The sequence below is a fragment of the Eucalyptus grandis genome, chromosome 8 (genome assembly GCF_016545825.1).
Source record: "Eucalyptus grandis isolate ANBG69807.140 chromosome 8, ASM1654582v1, whole genome shotgun sequence".
Classification (NCBI taxonomy): Eukaryota; Viridiplantae; Streptophyta; class Magnoliopsida; order Myrtales; family Myrtaceae; genus Eucalyptus; species Eucalyptus grandis.
In genome coordinates, this window is record NC_052619.1 from 69,699,428 (window position 1) to 69,717,633 (window position 18,206).

General features: G+C 39.4%; 1 protein-coding gene across 1 annotated transcript; it reads right to left on the reverse strand.

Annotated features, from left to right (window-relative positions):
- Positions 1-12,491: 12,491 nt before the first annotated feature.
- LOC104417835 (premnaspirodiene oxygenase) lies at positions 12,492-14,786 on the reverse strand. The gene is made up of 2 exons (XM_010029045.3): positions 14,034-14,786; positions 12,492-13,127 (listed from the first exon to the last, which is right to left on the reverse strand). Exons 1-2 carry the CDS (start codon positions 14,784-14,786, stop codon positions 12,492-12,494), a joined length of 1,389 nt encoding a protein of 462 aa, XP_010027347.2.
- Positions 14,787-18,206: the final 3,420 nt, after the last annotated feature.

Sequence of the window (18,206 nt, forward strand, 5' to 3'; positions counted from 1 at the left end):
TCTTCAACTTGACGTCGTGCGGCTCCTATTTTTCTCTCGTAGGGTTTCAGCCGCACCCTTGGAAAAAACGCGTTATGCTTTATATGTGTGCCCAAAGTCAACAACTTTGACTCTGGGCCCCACCATGTTCTTCTTTCTTCGATGGGAAGTGGGATGCTGCAGGTAAGCTGAAGAACCATTCCTTTTTCCTTTATTATATATTATATATATATATATATATATATATTGTGTGCCCAAAGTCAAGAATTTGACTTTAGGCCCCATGTAGATGACCTAATTCGCCTCCTGCACATAAAGAATAAACTTTGCTCCTTTTTATTATTATTCTATTTTATTTCCTCTTTTGTAAACCTTTATGGAGTCCAACAAAACTTCTTCATCTAATTTGAAATTTATTTGGGAAATCTTTATCAACAAATTCGATTTAACAAATCGTTATCCGAATTCAAACTTGAGACATTAATTTAACAATACTCCACCTTGACTTGATGTTTGAAGCAAAGTTATATTACTCATCATCCATACTGCTCTCCCACCGCCCCAATGGGCACTTACTCTCTATAGACGCCAATAGAGCTCAAGCAGAACTTGAGCTTCATCAAAGGAACAGACTTAGTCATCATGTCTGCTGAGTTATTTACTGTAGCAATCTTTTTGACAATAACATTACCCTTAGCTAAGACATCTGGAATGAAGTAGTACCTGATGTTAATATGCTTTATTCGCTCGTGATAAATTGGATTATACGCCAAATATATCGCACCTTGTTATCACAATGTATATCCACACTTTTTTATTCTGACCCAAAGTCCGAGAGCAAACCTTGTAACCATATCGCCTCCTTTGCTACAAAGGTTAATGCCATGTACTCTGGCCCAGTCGAAGGCAAGGCAATATGATCATGTAATGATGTTTTCCAACTAACTGCACCACCTGCTAGCGTAAACACGTACCTTGCTAAAGATCTACGATCATCCAAGTCATCAACGTGATCCGAATCCACAAAAACAGTGGTCTCATTGCCATTGTTGTCTCTCCGATACACTATGCCCACGTTTGTTGTCCCATTCAAATATCTGAGGATCTACTTCACAGCTTCCCAATGAAATTTACCAGGACACTTCATATAGCAACTAACCATGCTCACAGCTTGTGAGATATCAAGCCTAGTGCACATCATAGCATATATAATACTATCCATGGCACTAGAATAAGGAACACGGGACATATACTCCTCATCCTCCTTAGTCTGCGATGATAATTTGTCTAAAAGTTTAAAGTGCTTCGGATTTTGCCGACTGCATATTAAAACGTACCACAATTTTATCAATATATTTCTTCTGAGATAGATTGTAAAACTCCTGCAGTCCGATCACGCAAAATCTCCACACCCAATATTTTTTTTTACAGCACCTAATCTTTCATCTCAAATCTAGCATTTGACCGCCTCTTCAACATACCAATATCAAACATATTCTTAGCTGCTATCAACATATCATCAACATATAAGAATAAATAAATTAAAGAATCATCCTCCAATCTCCTAAAGTAAACGTAGCTATCCATCTGACTTTTTGAATAGTCTTGACTAGCCATAAAAGCATCAAAACATGTATACCTTTACCTAGGAGACTGTTTCAGCCCATACAAAGATTCTTTCAACAAGAAAACATGATCTTCCTTACCCAAAATAGCAAATCCCTCTAGTTGTCTCATATAAATCTGCTCCTCCAACTCACCATGAAGAAATGCAGTTTTTACATCTAGTTGCTCTAATTCAAGATCCTGCGAAGCAACTAAGGCAAGTAAAATACGAATTGAAGTATGTCTTACCACAGGAGAGAACACCTCATTGTAATCAATACCCTCACGCTGTGTATATCCCTTCACCACAAGTCTCACCTTATACCTTGCTGTCTCGACACCGGGAATGCCCTCTTTTCGTTTAAAGATCCATTTATTTCCGACAATCCGTTGACTCTTTAGTACTTTAAGCAGCTCCCTTGTCTGATTTTGATGGAGCGATTCCATCTCTTCACTCATAACCTCTAGCCACTACGACGACTCCGAACTAGCCATCGCCTTAGAGTAAGACGAAAGCTCATCTACCTCTACCTCATCACCTACAGTCAATGCATAAACAATATCTATCTAGCCATAACGTACCAGTAATTTAATTTACCTTCTCTGTCTATCTGCGGCTATAGTGTACTATGACTTTACTGGTTCACTATCACCAACTTCAGAAACTGCGGCTTCATCTACAGTTTCAACTTCTGTTACTTTCGAGGTCTCTAAAGTCTCCACCTAAAGCTCCACATCGCTAATGACACCATGATATGTCTTCTCTACTGGTTGTGTCTCATAACTTCTCTGTTGAAGCATTGCAGTCTCGTCAAATATCATCTTTGCTGATTAGAAAATCCGGTGATCTGGGATCAGTGCACCACAACCGGTAGCCTTTCACCCCATGTGCATAACCTAGAAATATGCACTTCTTCGCCTCAACTCAAGCTTACCATCGCTCGCATGAGCATACGCATGACATCTGAATATATGTAATCCAGAGTAATCAACAGATTTCTCCGACCATACTTCCTCAGGAGTCTTACACTCGATAGTAGATGATGGAGATCAATTAACCATATAACATGTCATGTTTACTACTTCGGCCCAAAATTACTTACCAAGTCCTACATGTGAAAGCATGCATCGAGTTCGCTCAAGTTCAGTTCTATTCTTCCGTTCTACCACACCATTCTGCTATGGTGTCCCATTATTGTGTGGTGTCTCACAATACATTCTTTCTTGCAGAACTCAGTAAAAATTTTACCACAGAACTCCATGTCATTATCAGTTCTCAGGCATTTGATTTGTTTATCTGACTGCTTCTCAATCAATGCCTTAAATTTCTTGAACCAATCAAACACGTTATATTTGTGCTTCAGAAAGTATACTCATACATTCCTCAAATAATCATCAATTAATGTCAGCATATATCGGGCACCTCTTTTTAAAGGAACTGAAGATGGGCCCCAGACGTCTGAATGAATATATTCAACTAGTCGTTTGGTCGAATGAACAACTGTAGTAAACTTAACTCGATGCTGCTTCCCAAAAATACAGTGCTCACATAAGTCCAGCTTTCCTTTTTTTTTACCCTTAAATAACCATCTTTCACTCAATATCGTCATACCTACCTCACTCATGTATCCCAAATGCATATGCCATAATTGAGTCAAGTTAAACCCTAACTTACCTGATGAAATTGCAGCAGTTCCAGTCATGGTCTTTCCTAGTAGATGATAAAGAATATTCACTTTCTTCCAATTTATCACTGTCAAGGCACTTTGAGAGATTTTCAATACTCTACCTTCAGCGGTGTACTTACATCCGATGTCGTCGAGTGTCCCCAGAGAAATAAGATTCTTCTTGAGCTCTAGTACATGCCTCACATCTGTCAATATACGCACCACCCCATCATGCATCCGAATCCGAACTGTTCCTATCCCCACAGCCTTACAGACTACGTTATTCTCCAAAATAATTCTACCACCATCTATAGTCCAGTAAGTAGTAAACTAGTTCTTATGAGGCATCATATGATAAGAACACTCTAAATCTAGCACCCATTTATCTCCCTGACGAAATAGTAGTCACACATAAAACAACTTATGCATCACTACTGCTCCCCTCGGCAACATTTGCCACACTACTTGTGATATTCTGTCTATCAACTTTATTCATCCACTTTGGACAATCTCTCATGATATGCCCCTCCTCGTGACACTCAAAGCACTTCACGCATCCCTTGGATTTTCTATGATGTGATTTTGATCTGCTTTACCTCTATTGCTACTAGGCCCTCTATGTTGTTCTCCACCCCAAATCGTCAATGCTTGCACTACTCTTTGCGCTAGACCATTATCTCGCAACTTTCTCTGCCACTGCTTATAGAATAAGGCAGACTTTATCTCTTCTGAGGTAATTGTAGTACACCCCTGCAACAGTGAATCAGTAAAGTGCTCCCATGACTCTGGTAAAAAGGCTAATAACATCATACCATGTTCTTCATCATCAAGTATCTTACCAATGTTCTTCAAATCTATCATGAGTTTATTAAATTCATCTAGATGGGTTCTAATACACATACCTTCAGTACATCTAAATTGAAACATCCTCTTCAACATGTATAAGCAATTGGTCAAACCTTTCTTTACATAGAGTGCTTGAAGTTTTGCCCATAATGCAGCAGCATCATTCTCCTTAGTAACCTCTATTAAAACCTCATCTGACAAATTTAACCGGATTGTGCTCTTTGCTCTTTCCATTAACTCTACTCTCTCAGAGTCTTTCATTATAATAAGCAACTCATTTTCACCATCCAATGCCTTAACCAAATCTTGGGTTGTCAATAATGCTCGCATCTTAATACTCTATAACCCAAAATGATTCATTCCGTTAAACTTCTCAATTTTAGATTTCATCTCAAACATAATTGCAATAACAGCATTTCTAGATAATAATTAGACAAGCAAAAACTCCAAATCACAATCAAGAAATCCGATCCCAAGCTCTTATACCAATTGTTGAAATATAATCTGCGGAAACGACAGGATATTGCAATTTACGTCAACGCAAAATCACCAGAGAAATAAACGAGAAATAATAAGGACACCAGAAATTTACGTGGTTCGGTCCGAGTATCAGTACTTACGTCCACGGGGAGAGCAAGCAACAAATAATTCACTATAATTGGAGAATCAAATTTTACAATCCCTCACACGCTCGAGTATTTCCTACATCTAGATTTAACCCCAAACCCAAAGTATTTATAAATAAACAACTCACTTGGATATAAATTCACGGCACAAAATTACCACGTGTTCAAACTCAAAACAAAACGCTCTACGTACGCCGAAAACAAGAACTCCAGCGTCTATTTTTTTTCTCACATACGTGCTACTTCGCGTTCTCCTTTTCTTGATCACGTGGGTGGCTCCTCTTCAACTTGACGTCATGTGGCTCCTATTTTTTTCTCCTAGGGTTTCAACCGCACCCTTGGAAAAAACACGTTATGTTTTATATGTGTGCCCAAAGTCAACAACTTTGACTCTGGACCCCACCATGTGCTTCTTTCTTCAATGGGAAGTGGGAAGCTGCAAGTAAGTTGAAGAACCCTTCCTTTTTCTTCCTTTTTCCTTTATTATATATATTGTGTACCCAAAGTCAAGACTTTAACTTTGGGCCCCACGTAGATGACCTAATTCGCCTCCTACACATAAAGAAGAAATTTTGCTCCTTTTTTTTAGTTCTATTTTATTTCCTCTTTTGTAAACCTTCATGGAGTCCAACAAAACTTCTCCATCCAATTTGAAATCTACTTGGGAAATCTTTTCAACAAATTCGATTTAACAAATCGTTATCCAAATTCAAACTCAAGACATTAATTTAGCAATCTCAAAACAAACGTACTTATATTGGTCTTTCGAATAGAGGCAACTCTTCAAAAGGTTGCAAAAAAAACAAAGGCAACCTTTCGCGATAGGTTGCAAAATAAACAAGTACGTCTTAAAGGTTACGTTGAAAATACATAAAAATTCGAAATTAAAGAAATAATAAATAAAAATAATCGTAACTTTTCGTGAATAATCGCAATGTTTTAACAAGATTTATAGTTAATTTTTATACAAATAAATTTGAATTTTCAATAAATAAAAATAATTGATCGTTGGTTAGTGCCAAATCTCGTCCACGTGCGCACTTACATCTCAACGATGTGGGACAATGCACCTCTTCATTTGTTTTATAAACAAACTACCAACAGGGACCATCATCACTCAACTACCCCCGACAACATACTATGCCATGAGGACAGCTTTCCAGAAGGAGATGGCAAGGTACAAGAGGGCAAAGAGCTTCGAAATCCTTGACACTTGCTATGATCTCCGCAACACAAAGTCGGTCGTCATACCAAAGATAAGGTTCACCTTTAGGGAAGGCGCGTTCGTGGACTTGGATCGTGGCGGCATACTGTACCCCATAAGCAATTCATGGGTTTGCCTCACATTCGTGCATAACAGCCATGACACCCACATCGTCATCTACGGAAGCGTGCAGCAAAAGACGTTCGAGGTGATCCATGATGTTGCTGTTGGTGTTTGTTTCAATAAACAAGCATATGTGCATAAGTAAATTAAGATCGAAATTTGATCGCAGCGGAAGTAAAAACTCTTAGACACATGCTTCCATAACATTTTCATGCATTTTAATAAAAACACATATAAGATATAAAGAGGCTAATCATATTAACCTTATACCGTGCTCTAAATTTGGTTTTGACATTCCTTACATTCTTCAGACTCTAACCACAAACGTCTGACACCTTTTGGTAACACCGGTTTTAACATTCTTGGAATTTTCCACCACCACGAACGTCTGATGTCTTCCAATAATACTGGTTCTGACGTTCTTCAAATGCAGAACATTTAATCTCTTCATACTGTAGGTTTTGACGTTCTTCAAATCCAACCCCACAAGTGTCGGGCCTCTAATTTAGACACACCACCAATTCTCACGTTGAACTAAGGAGAGAAATTGAGAGATCTCATAGTTACAATTGTGCTAGCAATCGCTCTCTTGTGTGAATGACTTTTGTTGATCACTATCAACACTCTCAATTATCGATTGTCAATCATCGATCATCCTGTGATTTGCTATCTATATTACCTTTTATAACTAGTGCAAATCACATTTAACTCTAAAATCATTTTAGAATTAATTTGGTCGTAACTTCTGATGAACGTAAGTTTTTTTTTTTTTTGTGACCTAGGGAACCTTCGTGCGCCGTCTTCACTTGAAGTAAACCCTGGAGGGAGTAGAGTCACCATCACCCTTGCTCCCCGGATAAGTTGGATTCATTTCCAACAAGGCAAATGACGCAGGAATTTGAACTCTGGACCTCTCGCGAAAGGAACCAGCGCCCAACCACTACGCCGCCACCACAGGTGGTTGACGAACGTAAGTTTTCATACCATTTCAAACACTAATTCGGGCATTAACTCTGTAACTATTACAGAGCATTATTCCAGACATTTATTTGTAAATGTTACAAGTCTTTATTAAGGGTATTAACTTTGTAACTGTTACAAATATTTAATTTGACCGTTATATCTGGAACTATTTTAGAGCATTAATTGGTCATTTAAATCCGAAACCGTTTTAGATCATTAAACTATTCGTTTATTTTGAAACCATTTCAAATCATTAATGTGACCGTTAAATTCTGAAACAGTTTCAAAACTTTAATGTGACTGTTAAATCTAAAACCATTTCAGATCATTATTTTGGCTATTAATTCCGAACTCACTTTAGATTATTAATGACGCCATTAATTATGAACTCAATTCAGATTATTAATGTAGCTATTAATCCTGAACTCACTTCAAATTATTAATTATGTCACTGAATCTGAACAAGCTTCAGATTTTTGATTCGGTCATAGAGTCTGAAACCTGCTTTAGACTTTGCAAAGTCCAAAGCTCGCTTCAGACCTTGTAAAGTCTGAAGCCCCTTTTTCAGAACTTTTATTTCTAACAAGACTCAATCCGATTGGCTCAATTGCAACCACACTTGTAATTTCTCTCTCGTTCAAACGTCATTTTAATTGGTTATGGTGTGTGACATCCCTAGATTCATCACTAAACTGGTAGCAGGACTTATGCTAACATATTAGCACAACCAAGAGAACTAATTGTTCATATCAATCTTCTATTCCTGTAAACCATGAATGACATCTAGCTAATATATCATGACTACCTAGATAGTGTGAAATGTTTTCAGACATAATGAAAAGCTGACATGTAATTCGATCATTCTGTCTCACCATGTCCCGATCAAACAAAGGCCATGGAATTATTGGTCAAGCTACCAATTCGATCATATGCCCAAATCTAATTGATATGTATTTCTTCAAGACATGAACCATTCATTCTCAATTATAACCCAGGGCAAGAATGTCAATACAATACCACGATTAGATCGCATAGGACATCAATCTTGTATATCTATATATAATAAGAAGACAAATTCCATATTGTGTCTGCATGCACCTTCGTATGTGAACAAACTATGACCATCAAGTATAGAGACTGTTTGACGAAGTGTCAATATGCACACTTGTGAACCACAACCATCCAACATATAAGTCAGCATTATGCCTCAGGTCTGGATCTTACACGTAACCAAAGTATGAACGATCAGACATTGACCCCACAAAAAGCTTCCATGTTGACAATCGTTCAATGTATGTCACATTTAGTGAACCTGTCCGAGAGAAGCACCTGTGTTCTAGCTCGGATATCACTATACCCAATGACTTATGACTCATCATCCCCTCAAGTACTCAATACTGAATGGTGAAACTTGAAAACACACCGATCTCAACAAGATCATCAATATCCTCTCATTATCCATCGTCTCGGAATTGTTTAAAGATTCTGCATAACTGTAAACCCGTCACATATATCCTTAACACCTTAAGAATAGGTTCAGTCGTAACTAATCTTATGGACTCATTCTGTGGCATCCAGAAATTTCGACGACCCTCAAATATGCAACGGACCGATGAGTCACGAATTAGAAATGGTTCGATAGTCGAATAAGTTATAGCTTTGTTCCTATGTACTATTACTAGTGAAACTGAGGTTTATTCTGAGTATTGTGCCGACAAGATATTTTTATGTATACTCACCTTAGCCGTTCAATCCTTTAGACCACTATATATTCAATCCCAAAATCTACTGCCACAATTCCTATTTTGATGGCCAGCAAGCGCATATCTTGCGCCAAATCACAGCCCACGTTCATGTTGGAATGAAGAGCTACGAGAATTTCAATGAAATTTCCAATCAGCCCATGCATGAGGCGTGCATGGTATTCCACACAAGCTGCCACCCAGCCCAATTCAGTCGACTATAGGAGCCCACTAACGAAGACACGTTCATGTGACGGTCAACCGAAGGAAAAATATTTGACCCTTGCAGCCACGTGACTTCATTCTCGGTGGCCAACAGAGAAGCAAGGCCAGAGGAGGCCACGTTGCTTCGTGTGGAGCAAACAGTGAAGGCCAAGAAAACCCAGCTGGAGACACGCCTCCTCCACCTATCCTCCATGCATGCATCCACCGAAAATCCCACTCTTCGTTGGCTGGTTTTTAGCAAAACCAGCAGCTAATCTGCTCGTGTAAGTGAGCTAAAGGGAGTGACCGAGCAGAACCGAGAGAGAGAGATCGAGCGAGGAAATTTGCGAGTGAGCAGCAGGTGGGTGAACGGCGAAGAGGAAGAAGGGACCACTTTCTGCCGTGCTCGAGCTGCCGCTGCCTCGCCGCCGGTTCCTGTCGCCGACCGGCCAAGCCACGACCCCTGAACCTCCATTTTCGGACAGCTACCAAGTGAGAGAGTTTAAGGCAAGCAATTGTCCTTCAATCTATGTTGTTGCAAGCTATTTTGCTTAGAAAAGAAGTGAAATAGGTGAGGAGAATGGAGTACTTGAGCTGCATGTGGAGTCTTTGATATGTAGGAGGGTGTTAGATAAAAAAAAACTGGTTGTGGATGAGGTGCATGTGCTGGATTTCGAAGTTCATGAAGTGTGAGTGCTGGATTTTTGAACTAGCAAGTGAAACCAAATGAATTTGAGATTCTGACCATGAGGAATCTTAGTGATAATCATGCTGTGGTAAGGTGTATTGTGTGTATGGACACAGAGTATAATGATGGGAGGTCGAAATCTAATATATAGGAGGAGTTTTGTGAACTTGTGAACTGTTTTTGTGAAAATCAGTGTGACCTCAGGCGACATTTTAAATTTTCTGTAATTATCTGACCACAATTTAATTTCGAACCCTTGATGAAGTTTTAGAGCACATCTTCATGAATAACATATCCAAAATTCAGAGAAAACGAACAAAGTATGACCCTCGAAATAATTTTCCTACAAAAATATGAAATCTGGAATTTTACAGAATGTTGGGTAGGAAGAAAAATCGAATTTTTACCCTTGGTGCCTATGAAATCTGACTTAGTGTTCTTCTTGAGATTTGTTCCTCTAGGTCTTATCGATAACGTGTCAAAATTTCGTAATTTTCTGAGCCTGTTTAGTAATTAATTCGGAATTGTTGCTAAAACTGCGCAATTGTAGAAATTAAGTTACTGTTTCGAGATTTCTATAGAATTGTCCTATATGAAGTATAGTTCTCGAATTGCCATGTGACTTAGTGATGCTGATGGTGGGAGGTTTGTGACTTGATGATGCTGATGGTGGGAGGTTTGTGATTGATAAAAAGTTTGTGAGATATCTTGTTTGACATATGATGATGCATTTGTGAATTAAAATGCAATTTGTTTGATAAAAGGGTTCATGAGATATCTTGTTTGACATATGATGATGCATTTGTGAAATTAAAATGCGATTTGTTACCCATTGAACCCTCGGATTAATGATGCCCCGGGAGTCGGGATGCCCAAAGGATCGAGTGAGTCGATGCCTTGTGGATGCCCGATGGCCTTAAATGGCTGAATGCCAGAGGTTATTCCCTGGGAGTTTCGGGATGCCCGGTAGTATGCTAGTTTGTACATAAATCCGGATGGCCAGGGTAACCATTTTCATGGGAGGCCCTCGAGGTTCCTCGTGATGCCAGGTGGGGGTATGAGATGCCTGGAGGCGTGATTCGCTCCAAATGCCCGGTGGCCTTAAATGGCTGAATGCCGGAGGCTTTCGCGATGCCTGGAAGGATGCGAATGCCGGAGGGACGCAAACATTGGTCCTCCGGGGATGAAACCTTTTGAAAAATAAAATGAATGATTTGACTATAAATGTGTGGGGTCTGAATATGTTGTCATCACATTGAAGGGTTTCATGATTGTGATTTGATTATGTGGCATATGATTCTTATAGAATTTGCAATTTGCTTTAGTATTGAAGAATTCCATGATATTGATATCCATTTATCCCTTGTCTCTATGCCTTGTCTATCTTGTATGAAATTAGATGCTGATTGTTATGCTCGATATAGCTTGTTGAATCTTTTGCTACTGAGTGGTTGTACTCACCCCGTTTGGGGACTAACATTTCAGACTAGATAAGATACCTCTGCCGCCACCGCCACCAGCAAATGGATCGAGTGGTTGAATATGGCCGCGAGGAGGAGGACAGCAAAGGAAGGAACTTTTGGACGCCGACACTGATCGATGGACTTTAAGTATATGACTGTTGGAAGAGATGTTGATCATCTTTTGATATATAGCCGAGTATAGAAAACCTTGGCATTTTGATGTACCGATGAATGATGTCCATCAAGTTATGTAAATAAAAGTGTACAGCTTTAACTTACATAAAATGTTTAGTTGTTGTGCACTGTTTTCTGAATATAGGGAAGAGAGTTGTTGGATACGCTTCCACCATATAAATTGCACAGGGACCGGCCTAAAAAATAAAAACCCCCAGGATTGATGGACCTTCAGGTCACGAAAGAGAACGGTAAGCGAACTATGGTGACCCTGACAGATCGGAGGCCGTTCGGGGGTGCCACACATTCATATATATAAACAGGATGATGAATGAATATTTATTTGCCATTGAATAATTCCTAACATGTAACTATTACATGGTTGTTTTAGGGCATATAGCTAAAAGTTGCCAGAGAACAACTAGGTTTTGCCCCTAATGGTTGTCCATAAACTACAACCATAGAGCCACAAAAATAGACATGAAAAATAAAGAATGTGTCGTCTTTATAATGTCACTTTTTTGGTCTTATATAGAAGCCGAGAAATAAATTTAGGAGCCTGGTTTGAAATGTTTGACTTGTGCTTATGTTGGCCTGTGGCTGTCCAGTGTATAAATAATGATACGGCTATCTTCTGCTCCTGTTGAAGCTGCCTTGTTCACCCTTGTTCAAGAAAGTGACATACGTAGATCTTTCTTACACTAAACTTTCCACTGGCTTGCTCATTTTTCATGGAACTTTCTTACAAGATCGCGATTTATGTGAGCCTAACTCCCACGAATTGCGAAAGCAGGTGGGCACCCTCATGATCTAATGTTTCACGTGCATTGAGCTTGCGTGAACCGGGACTTTGCATTCGAGACTTGCTCATTTTTACTGTCGGAACGAAAAAGAGAAAGAGGCTAAAAGCCGCGCCTTCTTCAAACTCATTTTGGGTTACACAGATGGAACCCTCATAGAATGAAGCTAGCACCACACATCTGATAATCAAAGAACTAATCAATCATATGCAGTGACAAGAAAATTCAGTGCATAAGGAGTGGGCAGAGTAGCTTTCGATCACATGAGCTCGTTTATTGGATTCAGCAAGTCCCAAAACAGGAACTGCAATATCATACAAGTGACAAACAAAAACACGAACATGACCACATATGGTAAACCAGACTAACGATTTGTAGCTAACACGCATGGCCACATATCTTGATAACTACTTATCATGATCTCCATCGTACGAGAAGGGGACGCAGGGCTCAGCAACCATGATCAAGGGAGTCTTCCTCCTGGAAGTGATCCCGAAAGTCTCAGACATGTCCAGGTCTTGCGCCTTAACCCCATCGGCCAGAGACCAGTCGAAGTGGTACAAGAGCTGAGCCAAGGGGAGCTCAATGTTTGCGATCCCGAAGTTGATCCCGGGACAGATCCTCCTCCCGCCACCGAAGGGTATGTACTCGAAGCTCGACCCTCGGAAATCAACCGATGAGTTCAGGAACCTCTCAGGCACGAACGATTCGGGGTCGGACCAGAACTCGGGGTCTCTCCCCACTGCATACGTGTTGATCACAATCTTGGTCTTCTTGGGGATCTCGTAGCCGTTGATCGTGCACGCCTCTCGCGACTCTCGGGCCATGAGCGGGCCCGGCGAGTGCATCCTCAGGGTCTCCTTGACGACAAGCTTCAGGTACTCGAGGCCCTGGATGTCCTGCTCGCGGACCTGGGTCTTTCCCTTGAGGACGGCTCGGACCTCGGCCTGCGCCTTCTCCATCACTCGGGGGTTCCTCACCATCTCCGAGAAGGCCCACACTGTGGTCGTCGAGGATGTGTCTGAACCAGCACAAAATAATTCCTACACAAAAAACAAAGAACGGATTGATTTTATATTTCAGAAGGATGTCCTTAAAAAGTACGTGAAAGATAAAAGTGCCACATGATATTAAGCCTGTAACGTAGCAATATCACATAAAAATCAGTTTATACCGAATGATACGACAAGACACAATTGGTGTTAACTGAAATATAGGTTTACATTTCACATGATATTGGACCTTTAAATAAGATGATAGTGTGTTTAGAATGACGAATCCTCGGCCGTATCTATATGTGGTTGCATTTGATCAAGATGTCGCAACAGACATGTATGGTAGTGTCGCCTCATCGAGATGGTCAAACTTGGACTCGAAGGTTCTTTGGAGATTTGAATCAGTGTGTGTGTATACACAAAATATTATATTTTTCTGAGAAAAACTATATATGGGATCACTTCGAATCTCGCGGAAACTTCAATGCAAACTCTTGACCTGGGAATAGTAAAAAAAATTAACAAGGGGAGATCTCTTTCATCCACCATGTGATAAATTCCTGGGATACATCTTGAGAATATTAGGGTTTCATGGATCTGATCATCATCTTTTCTATCATGAATGCACTTTAGACGATCCATTTTGCCGTTGAAATTCTTGGAGGCCAACTGTATACTGATTAATAAGAGCTCCTTTTTTGCTAATTTAAATAGGTAATTAAATGACTCAAACTAAATATTTTGTAGCGAGTATGAAATCCTTATGTTAACATGCTTAAAAGGACTACTAACTAGAGCTAGTAGCCTCTTCCATCCCTTCACATAGAGTAGAAAATCTATGGGTGTAGACATAGCCCATGCATATATAAAAGCTCAGGCAGAATGAAAGCCGTTGTAAGTAAGATATAAGCAAAGTAGATACTTAGTGAAATTGTTAATGAAATTAGGCCTTACCATGACGATATTTTTTATGACGTGTGGCTTGATGAAGTAGTTTGTTTCACTACTCTTCTGGAGATTCAAGAGCACGTCCACAAGATCTTCTCTTGCATTTTTTTCCTCATTGTTCCCACGGTTTCCCTTCAATTTCTCTTCGTGTTCTGCAACGATGTGATCGAGGATCACATCGATCTTCTTGTGCAGTCTCTCCAAAGCCGGTTTCATTCTTGAGAGATAACGCAAGAACCAAATTGAAGGGAAGAGATCTGGAAGCTCAAATCCCCCAGCAAGCAATGTCACTTCCTCGAGGAAAGAAAGGAACTCATCTCTATATTTACATTTCTCACCAAATGCTGCCCTCGAGGTGACGTCATTGATCAAGTTCAGTACAATCTTGCTCAAGTTCGCAGGCTTTCCTTGAGATGATTGTATTGTTTTGATCATGTTCCAACACTCTTCCTCTCTTATAGATCTAAAAGAGAGGACCCTCTTCATGCTCAGGAGCTCCAACATGCAAATCTTGCGCATCTCTTTCCAGTACTCGCCGTAGGGTGAGTACACGAAGCTCGAGTTCTCATAGGACATGACCTCGACAGCCGCAATCTCGGGCCTCTGGGCGAAGGCGAGCTCATTCTTGCCAAGGATTTCCTTGACCATGTCTGCCGACGAGATGACGATGGTCAGGATCTCGCCTAGTTGGAGGCGCATGATCGGGCCGTGCCTCCTGGCCAACTCCCGGAGCGAGTGGTGAGGGAGCGACCCTGCCATCTGGTGAAGGTTCCCCAGAAGAGGGAGCATCTTCGGCCCTGGAGGCAGTTTCGAAGAAGGGTCTTTGGCATTGTTGGATTTCTTCCATTTCTTTAGAATGAGCAAGAGGAAGAGGAGGGAAGCGAAGATGACAGAAGGAGAAGGCAACAGGATTGCCATTGAAGAGAACATTGTCATGGCTGGGGAGGAATATGGTATGTTTACATGAAAGGCTTTAGATGTGGCATAAGGTCTTCTTGTGCTCTGACTTATATAGCTGACGGATATTGATAAAATAATGATGGCGTTTGCATCTATTTTTGACATTTGAAGTTAAGACGCATTAATTCATGGAACGGTCTCTCTTCCGAAAAATCTTCTTTATCTTACTAAAGCCGGCAGCCAAGAATTGCATCTATCCAATGCTTCTTGCAAATGCATGAATCAAAGCTTCATTCTAGACTTCCAGGACGAGCAAATAGAGATTGGATCATTAATTTGGCATGCCACGACAGAACTTCTGTGTACTATCGCAGCTAGATCGATGACCCCATTTATTTCATTTAATTGTGGTGTGCTGACATTCACAGATTTCTCCTCTTCTCTTCCAAAATCATAACCTCATTTAGATGGGATGAGGGTCCTACATATTGCTCAGGCAACATGTGAAAAGGCATAGGTTCATATCATAGGACAATCTATAGGTTAAAGGGCATTTGTATTTTTAAGAGAATGAATGTTACCATACCCATCAAATCATGCATGGGTTAGCGATTTCTGCTGACTGCTTTGAAAGGCTCTTGGCGGCTTGAAAAAGATGACACAAAAAATGTATGTATTTTACTGTATTTGTCTTTTTAAGGAATGTATCTCTATGCTTGCTTGCGAATGTCTTGGCAAATTTATAAAAGAAACAAAAAAATCTTCTATCTTGTAGTTTGAGAGAAGCAGTGCTAGATTAGTTTGTTTCTCGAAAAATGAATTATTTGAAAAATATTTTCCTAAAAATGATAACTCGTTTCGCTTAAAATGGTTAATTGATGAAAAACATTCACTATCGATAGCAATTTATGTTTAAACATTTTCGTAAATGATAATAATATTTTTCATTCATTCATTTTTGTAAGTAATGAAAATGATTATTTTTAAGTAAATATTTTTAAATCATTCATTTTTTTTTTTGTGAAATAAATGCATCCTAAGATTGTTTTACAAAACTAGTTTATTAAGTGATGCGGTTGATTATGAGTGGAGAAAAGAGTCATATTCAACAAAAAAAATAATAGCAACGCATCAATTAATAAATCAATTGTTCACTTCAATTGAGTATTTTCCTTTAAAGAATATGTATCTCACTCTAGAGGGGCCGCCCTTGCAAGAAAATGTATTCTGTGTAATACTTAAATTAACTTCAATATGATGTAGTGCAACAAAGATATCTCATCGATAAAGTTATTGTGTGTTGTAAGGTCATTAGGAATTTCATTTTTCTGATCATAAAATATTAATTTAAATTGTTTGCGCACAACCTTTATCTTGGTGATATAATATGGAGAAATGTCCCAAGACAAGACGAAGGTTCATTGCACAATCCAAATTGTTGTTTATTGTGGTTTCGGATCACCCGAACTCTTACATCTAAGAAGGGTAAGTTTTATTTACCAATATAAGTATTCAAGTTCGTGCGATGTGGGATCTGTTAAATTAATGTCTCAAGTTTGAATTCGGATAACGATTTGTTAAATCAAATTTTATTGCTAAAGATTTCACAGGTAGAAGAAACTTCGTCGGACTCCACGAAGGATTACAAAAAGAGGAAATAAAAGGAAGATGAATTAAGATGAATTTCTTCCTTTCTTCCCTGTAGTTACGAATTCCCATTGAAAAAAAAAAAAAAGGAATCAGACCGTGGGGCCCAGGCCTATAATAATAAAATAGGAATTCTCCCTTTGGCGTGAAGCTGCTGCGGCCTTACAAGAGTCGCCGAAGCCCCCTGTGCACGTAGAAGAAAGGACGCAAACCTCTCTGCACGTGGAGCTGAAAAAAGAGCTGGTGGGCCCAGGTCAAATATTTGACCTTTGGGCACACGAATTTCCCCTTTGGGTGCGTGAAGTGGCTAAAAACCCTACGAAAGAGCTGCTCCTAGAAGTCACACACGTCAAGCTGCAGAGAGTCGTGCGCATTTTTGTTTCGAATTTGAACGTGTGGTCATTTTTAGCCGTGAGTTTATATCCAAGTGAATTATTTATTGTTATAACTTTCCAATTTTTATTTATTTTTCTTACAAGCACATTCAATTTATCAAACCTTATGGGAACTTAACAACTTTTATTTGTATGATTTACCATCTTTTCTCCATTATTCAATCGACTAATTTTGGTTTACCAACTCTCACTTGAGTTGCTTACTAATTCTTTTTGTTTCTTTTCTTCTAAATTTACTGACTTTTTCTAATAAGTTACGACTGTTATTTGCTTTACTTAAGGACTATTTAAACCTACCAATTCCTTCTTTAAGTTACCAACTTCTATTAACGGTTACCAAAGTTTATTTCTGTCCATTTCTTTATTTAACTTACCATATACTCTTGCATTACCAACTTTTATTTGAGTAACTTGTCTATTTATATTTTTTTAACTACTAACTTCTTCTATATGAAATAAATTTAAAACAAAAACTCATATTATCGGTATTTTCGACAAAGAATAATAAAATTATGCTTGTACGATGGGTTAAGGTTAGTGAAGTTGTCGGCCAGTCAATCCATACGTTTTTTGAGCACACAAATTATGTTTCAATCTCTTAACACTCATCTTTATGCAATAATAATAATAACAGGGTAGACAAGAAATTGCCAAAAGTACGGAGGTTGTGCTCGAGTCTTGATTCCTTGGTGGCTATTTAGATGGGCAATAGTATACAAGAAAAGTCAAGCCCATATGGAAAAATAGTAGACTAAAGTGTTGGGCCAAAATTGACCTAAGCTATGACTTTTGATAACACTAAAATGAAAGATTTCATTGTCCAGAAACCAGCCCAAAAGAATTTGGATGGAAAAGTCCGCTGGAAATTTCTCCAATCCGCCATATTATATTCCAAGTATCAACAAAAGCCATCGCATCTTTGTTTGCAAAAACCATTCCTCGTGCCATTTGTCACTCTCTCTCTCTCTCTCTCTCTCTCTCTCATATCAAGCATTATAATTGATAGTTTTATTAGTGATGGGCTTAAGGCCCGTCCGCCCAAGTTGGGCCCAAAAAGCCCGGCCCATGGGATACGGCCCGTGGATGGAGGGACATATAAAAGGAGGAGAGAGAGAGAGAACGTACCGGTTGGAAGAAAACAGAAAACGTACGTACGCATTCTTCCTTTTCCTCTCTCTCTCTCTCGCTTTCTCTCCCAAAAGGCAAACAGTGAGGCGCGAAGGCGAATTTGCTTCAC

Excerpts from the sequence above, each read along its gene's own strand:
- LOC104417835 (XM_010029045.3), bottom strand. The coding sequence starts at position 14,786 with ATGGCAGGGTCGCTCCCTCACCACTCGCTCCGGGAGTTGGCCAGGAGG. Across the intron at positions 13,128-14,033 it reads TCATAAAAAATATCGTCATG|GAATTATTTTGTGCTGGTTC; the intron begins GTAAGGCCTAAT and ends TTTTTTGTGTAG.